This window comes from Eschrichtius robustus, chromosome 15 (genome assembly GCF_028021215.1).
Source record: "Eschrichtius robustus isolate mEscRob2 chromosome 15, mEscRob2.pri, whole genome shotgun sequence".
NCBI lineage: Eukaryota > Metazoa > Chordata > Mammalia > Artiodactyla > Eschrichtiidae > Eschrichtius > Eschrichtius robustus.
In genome coordinates this window covers 52,936,268-52,954,724 of record NC_090838.1, presented here as the reverse complement: position 1 = coordinate 52,954,724, position 18,457 = coordinate 52,936,268, and the positions used below count along the sequence as shown (strand labels likewise).

The window sequence follows — 18,457 nt, the reverse complement described above, 5'->3', positions numbered from 1 at the left end:
AACATAATATTAATATATTAATAAATATATTTATTTCATATATAATTTAAGTATATATACTTACTATATATTTTATAATTTCTGTCATGAATTCTCCTGTAACCCATGAATTGTTTTTTAGAAGTATTTTAGAGTTTCCAAACTGAAAGCCTTTTCTAGTTTTTTAAAAAAATTAATGTCTAACTTAATTGCATTAAGTGATCAGAGAATGTTAACTGTATAATATTAATCCTTTGAAGTCTGTTGAGGCTAGCTTTATGGCTGAATGCTATGGTTTCTTTTTATAATGTTCCATATGTTCCTAAGATAATATATATTCTTCAATTGTTACATATATATTTATATAAATTTATTTCTATAATATTATAATATATAAAATATATTTATATACATATTAGAAAAAATATATTTTCTAATAGACATATGTTACCTAATTATAATTGTGCTGTTCAAATCTTCTATATCCCTCCATATATACACACATGTATCAAAGACACTTACAGGACTGTTCATAGCTGCTTTATTCACAATAGCAAATGTGGCAGTCATCTAGCTTAGCTGCTTAGATCTCCTTTAAAGACAGGCTCTGCTGTGAGGAGTGCAGTCAATTGACACGGCAGTGTGCAGGGGCCTGTTAGTACTGGCTTGAGAGACCTGACTGTAAAAATTTCAGGATATTTGCAAACTGTTTGTTAAACACAGCCACTATTAAAAATTAAGTTTTGCTAAATTGTAATTAAATAAATTATATTCAAAACAAAGATAATTTCTCAAAACTCTTTACTTCCTCTTCTGTTACTACATTTTACTTATACTTAGGCTCTCAAGATTATTTGCATCTGCTCTATCTGTATGGTGGAAAAACTATATAATGGTGTCCTATTGGGCATCATTCCCCAAGTTCATGTTTGGTGATGTCACACTGGTTACTTGAAATTGGCCTTGGTGAGGGTACTGACATCATGGAAATCAGCGAGTGCTACAGGTTGGCTTTTAAACTTAAAACAATGAGGAAAATGCTAATAATGCAGAAAAAACTTAGTGTGTGGTGTCTGTAGCTGTCACATTGTGAACAGCACAAAAATTTAAGGAAAATTCTTTTAGTATTAGAAAAGTATTTATCTATTCTAGCAAAAAAGTTACTCACAACATTGGCAGACAAGTGAAATTCTGACATACATGTTGGTTGTTTCACTTTCATCTTAGTCATTAATATAAACAAAAATATCAACCAGCATTCATGTTGGAACTACATTCACCAGTTGCAACCATAGGTTGGCTATAGATACAAGAGTTCAGCAAAAACCAATGAAAGTACTCTGGGAGAATCAATTGTGAGGGATTTACAGTAAAGAGTATGTTTTATTTATAAGTTGTGTGCTACAATTCTTTATATTACTAAAAGTTATAAGCACAATCACACACACACACACTTTCTCCCAGAGAGCCAGTCATCAACCATTTACCAGCATAACACTGGCTAACAGCCGGCAACCACAGAACTTCAGGGTTTTCCCAAAGTGTTCCATCTGAGAACTTGCTCTTCAGAGGGAGTGCTAGCCCCTCCCTGATTCAGAGGCAGGGCTGATTCAGATGGCAGGGCTGGTAGGGTCTGTCCATGTCTGCTCTATGAGCAATCTTTGTGCTGGAGTTCTCTTTTTACCTGGCTGAGACTTTCTCAGACCCTCACTGTAGTTTCAACCTTCTCCTACACAATTATTCTCCTTTCCCTCTCTTTTCTAAGGTGTCAGAATATATCTTGTCCTGAAAACATTCCTACTCCTCTCCCTTTATCTTTCACAGGAACTTACCCCAATAACTCTCTTCCACTTCTAACTCCTTCCTGGTATCATCTTCCTGAAGGACCCAAACTGACAGTTGAAAAAATGGAAACAACAGGTGAGTGAATAAACTTAAGAAAGTGATAAAGACAATGTTAATGGCACGGATTAAATTTAAGAGTATGCCTTGACTGTAACTGTTACATTATGAATAGCACAAAATAAAGAGGAAAATTCTTCCAGTATTGGAAAACTATTATCTCAGCAAAGAATACTATTCAGCAATTAAAAAGGAACAGACTACTCATATATACAACATGGATGAATCCCCAGAAAACAGTATGCTGATCAAAAGAAGTTTAGAGCAAAAGGAGTACATACAGTATGATTCCATTTATATGAAGTTCTAGAACAGTCAAGGGAATGTGGAACGGGGAACAGACTGGGTAGGGGCACAAGGGGTCTTTCCGGGATGACTGAAATGTTCTATATCTTAATATGATTTCATGAGTGTATACATTTGTCAAAACGCGTCCAGCTATACATTATTTATACACTTAAAAAATATATATCTGTTTATTTATTTGGCTGTGCTGGGTCTTAGTTGCGGCACATGGGATCTTCCTTGCGGCATGTGGGATCTTCAGTTGCGGCATGTGAACTCTTAGTTGCAGCATGTGGGATCTAGTTCCTTGACCAGGGATCAAACTGGGCCCCCTGCATTGGAAGTGCAGAGTCTTAACCACTGAACGTCCAGGGAGGTCCCCCAACTATACATTTAAGATCTATTCATTGCACTGTATATGTTATATCTCAATACAAAAGTGCAAAAATAATTCTTCCTATGATGATGTAAGATTTGTCATTTTCTTCTTGTAGATCTGTCCATTTCTGCTGTATATATTTTGAGGCTATATTATTAGATATCTGCAAATTTATGTATATATAACTGAATGACTTTGCTGTACATCTGAAACTAACACAACATTGCAAATCAACTATATTTCAATTAAAACAATTTTTAAAAGATCTGCAAATTTAGAATATTGCTGATGAGTGGAAGCTTTTCTGCTCTTCTATAAACACATACAATGTGTCCTCTACACTCATTCCTTCTATCCTATTCTAGCCTAATCTTCCATTTTCAGTGCTTCAGCACGTAGACCTATCTTGCTGGTTTTGGGTCGGACTTAAAACGAATCCCCAAAGCGGCACGTGCAGCCACAGAACTAGCTGCATGCGAATGACTGGAAGTCCCTTCTCTGGTCACTTGGGGCATCCATACCTCATGGGCTTCCAACTCTGGCTTCTGTTCAGAATCCAGCCAGCATCTGTTCCAGTGGTCGAAGCAAATGCTCAGTCAAAACAAAGAGCAGCCTGAAGAAGGTGAGGGAATAGGGGATTTTGCAAGTGTTCACACTCCAGACCAGCGAACAAGGAAGACTTGGTATAAAGGGCTCAGATCACAGAGAAGGGTTCTAGACATCGCGCGCTGCATACTCTACCTTTGTGGTGGCGGTGGCAGGTTGTAGCGCAGGGAGTGGGAGGGGAAGGTTGCTGCAGCCTCAGCCTCAGGAGGTAGGGGCTTAGGTAGCAGGTGGCTGGACTGCACCACGCCGGCTATTTTAAGGCTAGGCCTCTCTTCCAGGCGCGTGGTGTAGAAGGAAGGCGTCATTTGAAGCACCCACATCTCAGGTGGGAGATGTTGATGGGGGTGAGATGGAGATGAGACTTGTCTGTGGCTACTGCTGGGTGCTCTCGCCCTCCGACCCACACCACTATAAAGCTGAGGAACCCAAGCAGCAAACACGCGGTTCATACACTTGCACTGTCACTCACCGGTGGGTGGACCAGGCTCCACCCAACTCTGGGCTTTTATTGGTCAGCCGAGAGGGATAGCTAGCAGCCTCCTCCGGATTGGTCGATTTCTGCTAGCTCTCAAGTCAATCAGAGCAGAATGTACTGGACTCCCATTCTCTGGCTTCCGGGGGAGCCATGTTGGGTAGCGGCATGCAAACCTTCCAGTCCTGAGACTGCAACATAATAACATCCCCAGCTTTCCTCTGCCGCCGCCGTCTCCTCCTAACAGGTTATTTCAATGAATAAAAATGCGCTTTTTCACTCACAAAACGTGTCGTTTCATTAGTATAATGTGAGAAGTCTGCGTTTAGGCGGTGAAGCGCGAAGGAAGGGAAGAGGTGTCCTATTCTGCCCACCAGCCCTCTAAACCAGCAAAGATTCAATACTGATTCCCGCTATCCAGGAGGCCCCCACTTTGGGTCTCCCGCAGCGTGCGCCGGTTTTGAGTGACGTTTGGCCCCTTGCGGCACCTGTAGCGTCCCTAGTTACCGGACCCCTAGTAACCACCTCCCCAAGCAAGGAGCCATCGGGCGCCTACGGCCGCGCCGGCTTCCACGCCCCGGGCCAGCGCGGGCGCTCAGGCCTCGGTGGCGTGGTGATGGCCGCCTCACACCGAGCAGCGAAGGTGGCGGCCAGCAGTCTCCAAACCCCGGTCAATCCCAGCACCGGAGCGCGGGTCACCCATTACGAACGCAAAGACCCCGTAGAGTCCCTGTCGGCGGCGGCGGCGGCGGCCTTGGAGGAGGAGGAAGAGGAGAAGGAGGAGAAGGAGGAAGAGAAGGAGGAGGAGGAGGAGGAAGAGGCAGCGGGGCCGGCGCGGGCGCCGGTAATGCAGGGGCGGGAAGTGGGCTGGGGCTAGGCCCCGGGGGGGGTGCAGCTGGAGGCTGCTCGGCGACCCTGCTGGTGAGGCGCGGGCTCGGAAACGCGCGCCCTGTCCAGATCCTCCCCACCGGTGAGCCTGGCCCACCACGTTCTCTGCGCTCCCACGGAAAATACCCAAAACCAAGGCGTTGAAAAGTCTTTTAATTTTAACTAAAGAGATTGTTGTAAAAATTTCTTGGAGAGCATTTACGTTAGTCTGTTACCAGAGAGTGAAAAGTACAGAACTTTACTCCTTATGCCCCAGCATCTGTTGGGAGTAGATATTTGCTTTTCTTTTTTTTCTTTTTCTTTTCAACTTGAGAAAAACTGTTCTATCCATAGAGGATAACCCATAAAACGCAAGTGAATCAGCTGTGCTGTCAGGTGTGTTTTGTTGTCATCTTGATGTCTTGGTTATTAGTGCATTTTAATACACTAAATGAGAGTGTATTAAACTCTCAACTTTTGTTGCAGAGCACAGTGTACATGAGAGATGATGTTTAAAACCAGCAAGAGTTCGCTGGGTAAATCAGACAGATATAGTTAAGCCTCCAGAGAAACAAATTACTGAGGTTCCAGTGTTTCCACACGGCTCTTAAGGGTGGGGTGAGACAGCTTTTTCACTGATCAGTGTCAAATGTGTTGTGACCACCTGTCTACCAGGTAGAGAGTCAAGTCTGCCATCTGCTCTATTCACTTAAAAGATGGGAACCTTGAATTTTAACTAGCAATCTTCAGACATACACCTCCTTAACCCCAGTTAAAGATTCTTTTTTTTAATGTATTTTTTAAAAATTAATTAATTAATTAATTAATTAATTTTATTTATGGCTGTGTTGGGTCTTTGTTTCTGTGCGAGGACTTTCTCTAGTTGTGGCAAGCGGGGGCCACTCTTCATTGCGGTGCGCGGCGGGCCTCTCACTATCGCGGCCTCTCTTGTTGCGGAGCTCAGGCTCCAGACACGCAGGCTCAGTAATTGTGGCTCACGGGCCCAGTTGCTCCGTGGCACATGGGATCTTCCCAGACCAGGGCTCGAACCCGTGTCCCCTGCATTGGCAGGCAGATTCTCAGCCACTGCGCCACCAGGGAAGCCCAAGATTTTTAATACCATTTGTCCAAAGCTTCTCAGATTCAAAACATTGTGGTCTAGGGCTAATAGAAATTACTGGATATTTTGGAATTCTAATCTCTTTAATCTACACTAAAACTGTTAATGAGAAAATCTGTAGCAACACCTTTTATGGGCAGTATTTTACCAACAGATAAACTACTTGAGGTTATCCAGAGTAAGGCAGATGGAGACCCTGAACATGAACCAGGGTCAGTGACCTAGGACCAGATTCATTCATGATAAAGCTTCCCCTCAACACAAATTTCAGGAGCCAACGAAGGAGGCAAACTGATGTTGGAAAAAGATTTGAATGGAGAAAAAGGATTTGGAGTCCCGGGTTAGGATCTGTTCATTTGCTAGTTGATATTCGGAAGTAACTTCCTTCAATCTCAGTTTCCTTATCTGTAAAAGAACTATAATAACTGTCTTTCTTGTCTCACTGGGCTCTTATGAGAACCAAATGAGAGAGTATGTCATAGCTAAAGGACAGTTTGTATAAATTAGTAATAATAATAACAACTGCCAGTGGGACTGTTATTTGAACAACTCTCGCAAAGATTAAGTTCTACTTTGGCTTGCTGTGGTGGAGGAAGCAGTCAGTTCTATAGTCACAGGTATACTTCCAGAGTGCCCTGGTAAACTGCAGATTTGTATGAGAAACATCACCTTAGGAGAGGTTAGTTTAATGAGCTAATTTCCAAGGGGCATGGTCCTACTGAAAAAAAAAAAAAAGGAAGCTAAGTTTGGAGTTTGACACTGTTTTGAGACCACTGTACTTGAAGGATCCAAAAGCAAATCTGGATAAGCTGCCACTGTGGTAGGCCTGATGGTCAGAGGACATGGGGTTGGCAGACAAAGCACTGAAAAGCCAAGAAAGAGAGTGCAGGAGCCAAGCTTTGCCTTCTTCACAGTTTGGCTTGGTCTCCACCTTGGGTTTTTTATTTTTCTATTTATTTGTTTTATTTATTTATTTATTTAGGCTGCATTGGGTCTTTGCTGTGGTGCACGGGCTTCTCATTGTGGTGGCTTCTCTTGTTGCAGAGCACAGGCTCTAGGTGCGCGGGCTTCAGTAGTTGCAGCACGCGGGCTCAGTAGTTGTGGCACACGGGCTTAGTTGCTCCGCAGCATGTGGGATCTTCCCGGACCAGGGCTCGAACCCGTGTCCCTGCATTGGGAGCGCAGAGTCTTAACCACTGCACCACCAGGGAAGTCCCTCCACCTTGGTTTTTTAAAGGTTAGTTTGTCTCAACTTCGTCATCTATAAGATGGAGTAAACTCAGCTTACCAGAATCACCACACAAAATTTATTAGAGAACCAACTGTCACAGTAGGCCCCTTTAAGTCCTTTGGTTTGCCAAAGCAACCCCCCCCACCGCCGGCTCCATGCACACCCCTTGCAGGACTCCATGCCCATATAGGGCACTAAGTCATATTTCTTGAATCTAGCCTCAGTTGGAGATATCAGTTCATAGACCTTGCTATGGGGTTGATGATGACATGGGTAAAGCACTATTCTATAATTCACAGTTAAAATTTCACTGACTTTCCTAATGGGATGGCCTTCTCTTTTTCAACAAATATTGAGCATTTATTAAGTGCCAGTCACAGACTATTCAGTAGTGAATGAAGCAGACATAGCTTATGTCGTCACAGTGCTTCCAATTCTGATGGGGAAGTTAGACAATAAAAAATGAACAGTCAAATGATTATAAGACAGGAAATGTTGGGAAAGAAATGAACAGGTTACTATAATTTAAAAAAGAAATAGGAAGGAACCTATTTCAGTGAGTTAACATTTAAGCCAATGCCTGATCGATGAGAAAGAACAGCCATTTGAAGAGTGGGGGTGGGAAAAGCATTCCAGGCAGAGGGAGCGGCACATGCAGAGGCCCAAAGATAGGAAGAGAGAGAGTTTTGTGTGATTAAGGATCTGAAAGAAAGCCAATGGGACTGGAGAAGAGAGAGGGGGAGAGGGGAGGGGATGAGTTTGGAGAGGTAAGGAGGGCCTTGTAGACCAAGGTAAGGAGTTTAGTGTTTAAAGCAGGTGCAGTGAGAGGTCCTTGAAGACTTCTAAGAGATCTGACATGTTCCTATTTACATTTTAAAACGATGACTCTGATGGCTTTGTGGAGAATGATTGGAGGGTTCGACAAAGGAAGGAGACTGGGTAGGAGGCTCTTGCAGTAATTCAGGTGCCAGAAGTGGTGGCTTGGACCTAGAGCCCAGGGGAGATGGCAAGAAGTGGACAGATTGCATAGGACTTAGATTAGATTGGATGTGAAAGCCAAGGAAGAAGAAGTCAAGAATGCTCATTCCCACGTTTCTGGTTTGACCAGCTGCATAGAAGATAACGTCATTTACTGAATTGGGGGTAACTTGGGGAGGAATAGATTCAGGGGCTGAGTGGGAATCAAGGTTTCAGTTTTGAACATGGTAAATTTGAGATACCTGTGAAACTACCAAGTGAAAAGATGTAGGAAGCAGTTGGGCCTATGAAACTGTAGTCCTGTTGGGTGTGGGATGGAGAATCTCCATCTGGGAGTTTTCAGCATTTTTGAAACACTGGATTAAGTCACTTCAGGGGAAAGTTCAGAGAAAGAAGAGAAGGGGCCTAGTATAGAACTCTTAAAACCCTTGACATTTAACAGTCAGGTAGAGAAAAAGGGGGCAAAAGAGATTAAGACCAGCTACAGTGGTAGAAGAATTACTACAGGGATGTGGAAGTTTCCAATTCATTGGTTTCAATGCTAAGGGAAAGGGGCAAATGCTGCTAAGAGAAGGACATTTCATCCCCGAAGCAGGAGGGAAGGAGCAAAGGGGCACAAAGGCAGGCAGTTCTGTAGATGGGAAGATGAGGGAACTTCCCTCTGATGGTTTTTTTTTACTGAAGAAATAAAGGAATTATCATGGGCAGTTGGGATTCGGGGTGGGAGCGGGTAGAAGAGCAAGGGACAGGTAGGCAGGATCTCTGGGGCAGTGTGAGAGCCACTTCCAGAAGGAGCACGGGAGGTGCCAGGCAGACCAAGTAGCCATGAGAAATTGTTCATTTTTTAATTTAGTATTAATATTCACAAAACATTCTTTTTCTTTTTTTTTTAAGTTACATTTTAATTATAGAAGTAATACATGTACACATTCTCCTTTTAAAATTTCAAATGTTATATCGTGCTTGCTTTGGCAGCACGTATACTAAAATTGGAACGATACAGAGAAGATTAGCACGGCTCCTGTGCAAGGATGACATGCGAATTCGTGAAGTGTTCCATATTTTTATAAAGATGTTAAAAAAAAATGTTATAAATAAGGCTTAGGCCCTTTTAACACTTCTCCCCTCAAAAAGAAAATCTGGTTCCCCCCTCCCTCCTCATCTGTATCCACTGTTTTGAAACTGATATATATTCTGGGCTTTCTCCTGTCTCCTGTGTACATAATATTTTAATATATGTTAGCATTTTATAGATACATATTGTTCTGCCACTTGCTTTTTTTCTCTTATGTACATTTCGATCTGCCTCATTCCTTACAAATCCATTTAATGCAAAAAAATTTTTAAATAAAAATTCCATAATTGTAGATGATAGTAGATCGACTATAACACAAATAATTATGAGTGCTGATTACTAATGAAGCAATATGTGTTGGAATGAGACGTCATCTAAATGGGTCAAGCCAATCTAGGGAAGATTATCCTCTAATCTAGTGGCTGCATGTACAACAACATTCCACAGAAAGCTCAACAATTAAAGGGAAAGGGTGCTATTTTAGGCTCTTGGAAAATAATGTCCTTGGCCTAGATTATTTGAACTACTAAATGTTTCCTTCTGTGTGGAGACAATTTAAGATGAAATTAGAGTTGGAAGTTGCTTATTAACCATTTATCTGTTTTGGGTAAAACACTGTGAGATCAGTTTATCCAAAAAGTTCAGGCTAGTGTTACCAGTATTAAGCTGAAATGGAATGGATACTGTGCAAAAGTCAGTGCATAAGTATAATTATCGTTTGCCGCATCTCTTCAGAAGCTACTCATCCTTCTGTATCTTTTTCAAACAGTTTTTCCAGGTTCAAATAAACTTCATCCTTTCTGTGAAAATGATTGTTATAAGGCCTTCTTTTAAGGAATGTTCTAAAAGAATGAATGGAGAGCACGGGGATGCTTTTGCCTAAAAGCGAGTCTTTGGAATATCCACTCTGTTTCAATGGTAGTTTTTGGAAAATAAGCCCTTTCCTTAATACTCAGTAGGATATCACTCTTGAGCAGCCAATATTTCTTTGATTCAGTCTTTATGAGGGAATACCTGTCCTCTTCCCTTGGGAGAAACTTAATATTGTTTTAGCTGGACATCCGCTCATCCAACAAATACTTATTGAGCATCTGCCATTGGCCAGGCACTTTTCTAGGCACTGGGGACACAACTGAACAAAGCACACAAACGCTTGCTTCTGTGATGCTCACTTTTTGGTGGGGGCAGGCATCCAATACACAAATCAGCAGAGATCAGTTGGTGGTGAGTACTTATGAGAGAAAGCAGCAAAGGGAGGCTGACAGTGAGTCAGGGGAGAGGCTGTAATTTCAAACAGGGTAGTCAATGAAGGCCTTGCTGAGAAGATGACATTTTGAGTGAAGGTCTGAAGGAGTGAGCAGGTGGGCTGTTCAGATATCTGGAGGCAGGGAGAGGGAACAGTAAGCCCTTGAGGTGTTCTTGCTGATTCTGTGAGCTTCGGAAAAACTGCAAACTGGAATCAGCCGCTGCTGCTGGAATGAGCTCCTGCTGCCCGGACGAGGAACCCTGCTGGGGCGGTACAAGCGGATTAGCAGATGGAGAACTAACAGGAAGGAATAAGTCCCTGCTTCCTCCTCCAGCCTTGCAGTTTCCCTGTAGCCCCACTGTTAGCAGAGTCTAGCGGGAAGCAGCTGGCAAAGCGGAAATGTGGTTTGCAGAGTCCCAAGCCCAGCATCACATAGCACAGCTTTGGAGCTGAGACAACGGTTTAACACCTGACTCACATACTTTATGTATCGTAAAGCTGAAGTTCAAAAGGCTAGGGCCCACATCACATGGCTAAGAAGTGCGGAACCTAGGCATGAATGAGAATGCTGACACCACGTCTGTAATCTTTTCCCCACGCCAGGAGAACGCTCCAAACTGAAAAGTTACTTAACTTTCATCCAACCCTTTCAGCTTTGAAGGGTTGTGAAGGGGCTGAAACCAGGTGACCCGTGAGTGGTCAGGAGCCAGTGGTAGACAAGAAACAGAAACCACCACCTGCTTGCCCTAACCTCCCTTTCCAGGCTTGCTTCCCAAAATGGCTTCATGCATTTTTACTTTCCTTTTAGCCTGCAGCTGTGTGCACGTTGCTTTCCACCACGCACCACCACTCCCATCCCCGCCACTTTTGGTAACGTCATTTCCTTTGGAGTACCTGTTCCTTCTTTCCCCATATATAATACTTTCTGTGATCCTCCAGATTCTTCCATTCGTTGACTCAGCCCAAATATCACCTTCTCTAGGAAGCCTTCCCTTATCTTCCCAACTCAAACCAAACCAAAGCTCCCTTCTTTTATTTTTTTATTTTTTTTATTTTTTATTTTTTTGGGATTTTTTTTTTAAATTCAGACAGAAAGTCACAAAAATTATACTCATCCTCATCAGTTCACTCAGTCCCATGTAATTAATTTTTTGTTTTTCATCTTGATCTTTTGTTAGCACTTTTATGAGTTCATCAGTTTTTCATTAGAGTTCTGAAAATGCTTATTCATTCAGTTCAGCAGTACAGTCAGTTACCAGAAACCTGTACTTGTCAGAGTCTTTTCCATGAATTTCTTGAAGATGAAAGCCTTTTATAGGAACATATTTGCAAAAGCATCAGAGTACACCCAGAACTGTCTGTAAATGACAAAAGACTTAAAAATGACCACTGTTAAAGATTTGATGAAAGTTCATAATAATGCAGTTGACAAGAAAATTAGTTATTTCTGAGATATACATTTTAAAGTAATAACTAGGATTATTACTTATAACATTATACCAGAACATATAAGATTTTTAGAAATTTCATGTAATGTCTGAAACATTTATATTAACATATTTCCATACATATTTCCATACAAATACAAATATAAGATTTTTAGAAATTTCATGTAATGTCTGAAACATTTATATTAACATATTTCCATACAAATAACCCAATGAAAGTTTAGTATTAGTTGTTTTGTTTGTTTGTTGTTTTATACTGCAGGTTCTTATTAGGCATCAATTTTATACACATCAGTGTATACATGTCAATCCCAATCGCCCAATTCAGCACACCACCATCCCCATCCCACCGCAGTTTTCCCCCCTTGGTGTCCATATGTCCATTCTCTACATCTGTGTCTCAACTTCTGCCCTGCAAACCAGCTCATCTGTACCATTTTTCTAGGTTCCACATACATGCATTAATATACGATATATGTTTTTCTCTTTCTGACTTACTTCACTCTGTATGACAGTCTCTAGATCCATCCACTTCTCAACAAATGACTCAATTTCGTTCCTTTTTATGGCTGAGTAATATTCCATTGTATATATGTACCACATCTTCTTTATCCATTCGTCTGTCGATGGGCATTTAGGTTGCTTCCATGACCTGGCTATTGTAAATAGTGCTGCAATGAACATTCGGGTGCATGTGTCTTTTTGAATTACGGTTTTCTCTGGGTATATGCCCAGTAGTGGGATTGCTGGGTCATATGGTAATTCTATTTTTAGTTTTTTAAGGAACCTCCATATTGTTCTCCATAGTGGCTGTATCAATTTACATTCCCACCAACAGTGCAAGAGGGTTCCCTTTTCTCCACACCCTCTCCAGCATTTGTTGTTTGTAGATTTTCTGATGATGCCCATTCTAACTGGTGTGAAGTGATACCTCATTGTAGTTTTGATTAGCATTTCTCTAATAATTAGTGATGTTGAGCATCTTTTCATGTGCTTCGTGGCCATCTGTATGTCTTCTTTGGAGAAATGTCTATTTAGGTCTTCTGCCCATTTTTGGATTGGGGTGTTTGTTTCTTTAATATTGAGCTGAACGAGCTGTTTATATATTTTGGAGATTAATCCTTTGTCCGTTGATTCGTTTGCAAATATTTTCTCCCATTCTGAGGGTTGTCTTTTTGTCTTGTTTATGGTTTCCTTTGCTGTGCAAAAGCTTTTAAGTTTCATTAGGTCCCATTTGTTTATTTTTGTTTTTATTGCCATTACTCTAGGAGGTGGATCAAAAAAGATCTTGCTGTGATTTCTGTCAAAGAGTGTTCTTCCTATGTTTTCCTCTAAGAGTTTTATAGTGTCCAGTCTTACATTTAGGTCTTGAATCCATTTTGAGTTTATTTTTGTGTATGGTGTTAGGGAGTATTCTAATTTCATTCTTTTACATGTAGCTGTCCAGTTTTCCCAGCACCACTTATTGAAGAGACTGTCTTTTCTCCATTGTATATCTTTGCCTCCTTTGTCATAGATTAGTTGACCATAGGTGTGTGGGTTTATCTCTGGGCTTTCTACCTTGTTCCATTGACCTATGTTTCTGTTTTTGTGCCAGTGCCATATTGTCTTGATTACTGTAGGTTTGTAGTATAGTCTGAAGTCAGGGAGTCTGATTCCTCCAGCTCCGTTTTTTTCCCTCAAGACTGCTTTGGCTATTCGGGGTCTTTTGTGTCTCCATACAAATTTTAAGATTTTTTATTCTAGTTCCGTAAAAAATGCCATTGGTAATTTGATAGGGATTGCATTGAATCTGTAGATTGCTTTGGGTAGTATAGTCATTTTCACAATGTTGATTCTTCCAATCCAAGAACATGGTATATCTCTCCATCTGTTGGTATCATCTTTAATTTCTTTCATCAGTGTCTTATAGTTTTCTGCATAGAGGTCTTTTGTCTCCCTAGGTAGGTTTATTCCTAGGTATTTTATTCTTTTTGTTGCAATGGTAAATGGGAGTGTTTCCATAATTTCTCTTTCAGATTTTTCATCATTAGTGTATAGGAATGCAAGAGATTTCTGTGCATTAATTTTGTATCCTGCAACTTTACCATATTCATTAATTAGCTCTAGCAGTTTTCTGGTGGCAGTTTTAGGATTCTCTGTGTATAGTATCATGTCATCCGCAAAGAGTGACAGTTTTACTTCTTCTTTTCCAATTTGTATTCCTTTTATTTCTTTTTCTTCTCTGATTGCCGTGGCTAGGACTTCCAGAACTATGTTGAATAATAGTGGTGAGAGTGGACATCCTTGTCTCGTTCCTGATCTTAGAGGAAATGCTTTCAGTTTTTCACCATTGAGAATGATGTTTGCTGTGGGTTTGTCATATATGGCCTTTATTATGTTGAGGTAGGTTCCCTCTATGCCCACTTTCTGGAGAGTTTTTATCATAAATGGGTGTTGAATTTTGTCGAAAGCTTTTTCTGCATCTATTGAGATGATCATATGGTTTTTATTCTTCAGTTTGTTAATATGGTGTATCACATTGATTGATTTGCGTATATTGAAGAATCCTTGCATCCCTGGGATAAATCCCACTTGATCGTGGTGTATGATCCTTTTAATGTGTTGTTGGATTCTGTTTGCTAGTATTTTGTTGAGGATTTTTGCATCTATATTCATCAGTGATATTGGTCTGTAATTTTCTTTTTTTGTAGTGTTTTTATCTGGTTTTGGTATCAGGGTGATGGTGGCCTCATAGAATGAGTTTGGGAGTGTTCCTTCCTCTGCAATTTTTTGGAAGAGTTTGAGAAGGATAGGTGTTAGCTCTTCTCTAAATGTTTGATAGAATTCACCTGTGAAGCCATCTGGTCCTGGACTTTTGTTTGTTGGAAGATTTTTAATCACAGTTTCAATTTCATTACTTGTGATTGGTCTGTTCATATTTTCTGTTTCTTCCTGGTTCAGTCTTGGAAGGTTATACCTTTCTAAAAATGTGTCCATTTCTTCCAGGTTGTCCATTTTATTGGCATAAAGTTGCTTGTAGTAGTCTCTTAGGATGCTTTGTATTTCTGCGGTGTCTGTTGTAACTTCTCCTTTTTCATTTCTGATTTTATTGATTTGAGTCCTCTCCCTCTTTTTCTTGATGAGTCTGGCTAATGGCTTATCAATTTTGTTTATCTTCTCAAAGAACCAACTTTTAGTTTTATTGATCTTTGCTATTGTTTTCTTTGTTTCTATTTCATTTATTTCTGCTCTGATCTTTATGATTTCTTTCCTTCTGCTAACTTTGGGTTTTGTTTGTTCTTCTTTCTCTAGTTTCTTTAGGTGTAAGTTTAGATTGTTTACTTGAGATTTTTCTTGTTTCTTTAGGTAGGCTTGTATAGCTATAAACTTCCCTCTTAGAACTGCTTTCGCTGCATCCCATAGGTTTTGGGTCGTCGTGTTTTCATTGTCATTTGTCTCTAGGTATTTTTTGATTTCCTCTTTGATTTCTTCAGTGATCTCTTGGTTATTTAGTAACGTATTGTTTAGTCTCCATGTGTTTGTCTTTTTTACGTTTTTTTCCCTGTAATTGATTTCTAATCTCATAGCGGTTGTGGTCAGAAAAGATGCTTGATATGATTTCAATTTTCTTAAATTTACTGAGGCTTGATTTGTGACCCAAGATGTGATCTATCCTGGAGAATGTTCTGTGCGCACTTGAGAAGAACGTGTAATCTGATGTTTTTGGATGGATTGTCCTATATATATCAATTAAATCTATCTGGTCTATTGTGTCATTTAAAGCTTCTGTTTCCTTATTTATTTTCATTTTGGATGATCTGTCCATTGGTGTAAATGAGGTGTTAAAGTCCCCCACTATGATTGTGTTACTGTCAATTTCCTCTTTTATAGCTGTTAGCAGTTGCCTTATGTATTGAGGTGCTCCTATGTTGGGTGCATATATATTTATAATTGTTATATCTTCTTCTTGGATTGATCCCTGGATCATTATGTAGTGTCCTTCCTTGTCTCTTGTAACATTCTTTATTTTAAAGTCTATTTTATCTGATATGAGTATAGCTACTCCAGCTTTCTTTTGATTTCCATTTGCATGGAATATCTTTTTCCATCCCCTCACTTTCAGTCTGTATGTGTCCCTAGGTCTAAAGTGGGTCTCTTGTAGACAGCATATATATGGGTCTTGTTTTTGTATCCATTCAGCCAGTCTATGTCTTTTGGTTGGGGCATTTAATCCATTCATGTTTAAGGTAATTATCGATATGTATGTTCCTATGACCATTTTCTTAATTGTTTTGGGTTTGTTTTTGTAGGTCCTTTTCTTCTCTTGTGTTTCCCACTTAGAGAAGTTCCTTTAGCATTTGTTGTAGAGCTGGTTTGGTGGTGCTGAATTCTCTTAGCTTTTGCTTGTCTGTAAAGCTTTTGATTTCTCCATCAAATCTAAATGAGATCCTTGCCGGGTAGAGTAATCTTGGTTGTAGGTTCTTCCCTTTCATCACTTTAAGTATATCATGCCACTCCCTTCTGGCTTGCAGAGTTTCTGCTGAGAAATCAGCTGTTAACCTTATGGGAGTTCCCTTGTATGTTATTTGTCGTTTTTCCCTTGCTGCTTTCAATAATTTTTCTTTGTCTTTAATTTTTGCCACTTTGATTACTATGTGTCTTGGCGTGTTTCTCCTTGGGTTTATCCTGTATGGGACTCTCTGCGCTTCCTGGACTTGGGTGGCTATTTCCTTTCCCATGTTAGGGAAGTTTTCGACTATAATCTCTTCAAATATTTTCTCTGGTCCTTTCTCTTTCTCTCCACCTTCTGGGACCCCTATAATGCGAATGTTGTTGCGTTTAATGTTGTCCCAGAGGTCTCTTAGGCTGTCTTCATTTCTTTTCATTCTTTTTTCTTTAGTCTGTTCCGCAGCAGTGAATTCCACCATTCTGTCTTCCAGGTCACTTATCCGTTCTTCTGCCTCAGTTATTCTGCTATTGATTCCTTCTAGTGTAGTTTTCATTTCAGTTATTGTATTGGTCATCTCTGTTTGTTTGTTCTTTAATTCTTCTAGGTCTTTGTTAATCATTTCTTGCATCTTCTCAATCTTTGCCTCCATTCTTATTCCGAGGTCCTGGATCATCTTCACTATCATTATTCTGAATTCTTTTTCTGGAAGGTTGCCTATCTCCACTTCATTTAGTTGTTTTTCTGGGGTTTTTTCTTGTTCCTTCATCTGGTACATAGCCCTCTGCCTTTTCATCTTGTCTATCTTTCTGTACTGTGGTTTTTGGTCCACAGGCTGCAGGATTGTAGTTTTTCTTGCTTCTGCTGTCTGCCCTCTGGTGGTTGAGGCTATCTAAGAGGCTTGATGGGAGGCTCTGGTGGTGGGTAGAGCTGACTGTTGCTGTGGCGGTCAGAGCTCAGTAAAACTTTAATCCACTTGACTGTTGATGGGTGGGGCTGGGTTCCCTCCCTGTTGGTTGTTTTGCCTGAGGCAACCCAACACTGTAGCCTACCTGGGCTCTTTGGTGGGGTTAATGGCAGACTCTGGGAGGGCTCACGCCAAGGAGCACTTCCCAGAACCTCCGCTGCCAGAGTCCTTGTCCCCACAGTGAAACAGAGCCACCCCCCACCTCTGCAGGAGACCCCCCAACACCAGCAGGTAGGTCTGGTTCAGTCTCCCCCAGGGTCACTGCTCCCTCCCCTGGGTCCCGGTGCGCACACTACTTTGTGTGTGCCCTCCAAGAGTGGGGTCTCTGTTTCCCCCAGTCCTGTCGAAGTCCTGCAATCAATTCCCACTAGGCTTCGAAGTCTGATTCTCTAGGAATTCCTCCTCCTGTTGCCGGACCCCCAGGTTGGGAAGCCTGACGTGGGGCTCAGAACCTTCACTACAGTGGGTGGACTTCTGTGGTATAAGTGTTCGCCAGTCTGTGAGTCACCCACCCAGCAGTTATGGGATTAGATTTTACTCTGATTGCGCCCCTCCTACCATCTCACTGTGGCTTCTCCTCTGTCCTTGGACGTGGGGTATCCTCCTTGGTGAAGTCCAGGGTCTTCCTGTCAATGATTGTCCAGCAGACAGTTGTGATTCTGGTGCTCTCGCAAGAGGGAGTGAGAGCACGTCCTTCTACTCCGCCATCTTGGTTAATCCACTTGTTACCGCTCCCTTCTTTTAAATACCCTTATCACTTTGTTGCTGAACTCAAGTTTGTGTGCCCAATGCACAGTGAAGCCAAACAAACCAAAATAGTGGAGTTTAGAGCAGAGAAAGGTTTATTGCAGCCCCAAGCAAGGAGGATAGGCAGCTTGTGCTCAAAAAGCCCTAAATCCCCTGATGGGGAAGAGTTTTTATAGTCAGAATTGGCGGGGAGGGCTGCAGGGTGTGTAACCTTCCTCTGATTGGTTGATGGAAGTAACAGGGTGGTGTTCCAGGAATCTCAGTCATCAGCCTTCTGGTTCCAGCCAGTCTGGGGTCCACGTACTTAGGCTCAGCCTAAAGTTACCATCCTCCACCTGGGTGGGGGTCTTAGTTCCTGTAGAAGAACTCAGAGATTCGTATCAGATTGTTATGTATATCCCTTGAGGAAGAACCAGGACCCTCCACTTTCCTCCACTACTGTTTCTTGACTGCTTTTCCTTTGTTTCTGCATTCCCTCACTCCTCGAATTAGTAACTGTTTGAATCTGCCCTTTGAAATGGGGACACAGAAAGACTTCTGTGCTGAGGAGGACCCCACAGGGTTCTGCTCAGTTTCAACTAGATCTTTGTATCTCATGACCACTGTCCATTTCATGTTAGTCCTCCTGTCACTGCTTATTTAGATGCTGGTGTTTGCCAACATTTCCATCCTCAGGTTCTTGCCTCTCATTGCCCACAGGCAGCCTTATCCACACCCAAGGCTGCA

General features: G+C 41.4%; 1 protein-coding gene, 1 long non-coding RNA gene and 1 other non-coding gene across 4 annotated transcripts in view; 2 read left to right on the top strand and 1 right to left on the bottom strand.

Moving 5' to 3' along the window:
- Positions 1-782: 782 nt before the first annotated feature.
- On the bottom strand, positions 783-4,453 carry LOC137777870 (uncharacterized). The gene is made up of 3 exons (XR_011076658.1): positions 3,287-4,453; positions 3,067-3,158; positions 783-2,498 (listed from the first exon to the last, which is right to left on the bottom strand). It is a non-coding gene; the product is annotated as an uncharacterized lncRNA (long non-coding RNA).
- The window catches only part of FAM161A (FAM161 centrosomal protein A), a 38,524-nt gene continuing 24,218 nt past the window's right edge, over positions 4,152-18,457 (top strand). For both annotated transcript variants that reach the window (XM_068564838.1, XM_068564839.1), the window contains exon 1: positions 4,152-4,467. In XM_068564838.1, coding sequence (XP_068420939.1) covers positions 4,240-4,467 — 228 coding nt within the window. In that variant the 5' untranslated portion in view covers positions 4,152-4,239. The remainder of the gene's footprint in view (positions 4,468-18,457) is intronic.
- LOC137778203 (U6 spliceosomal RNA) lies at positions 8,779-8,885 on the top strand. Its single transcript, XR_011076783.1, has one exon. It is a non-coding gene; the product is annotated as a U6 spliceosomal RNA (small nuclear RNA).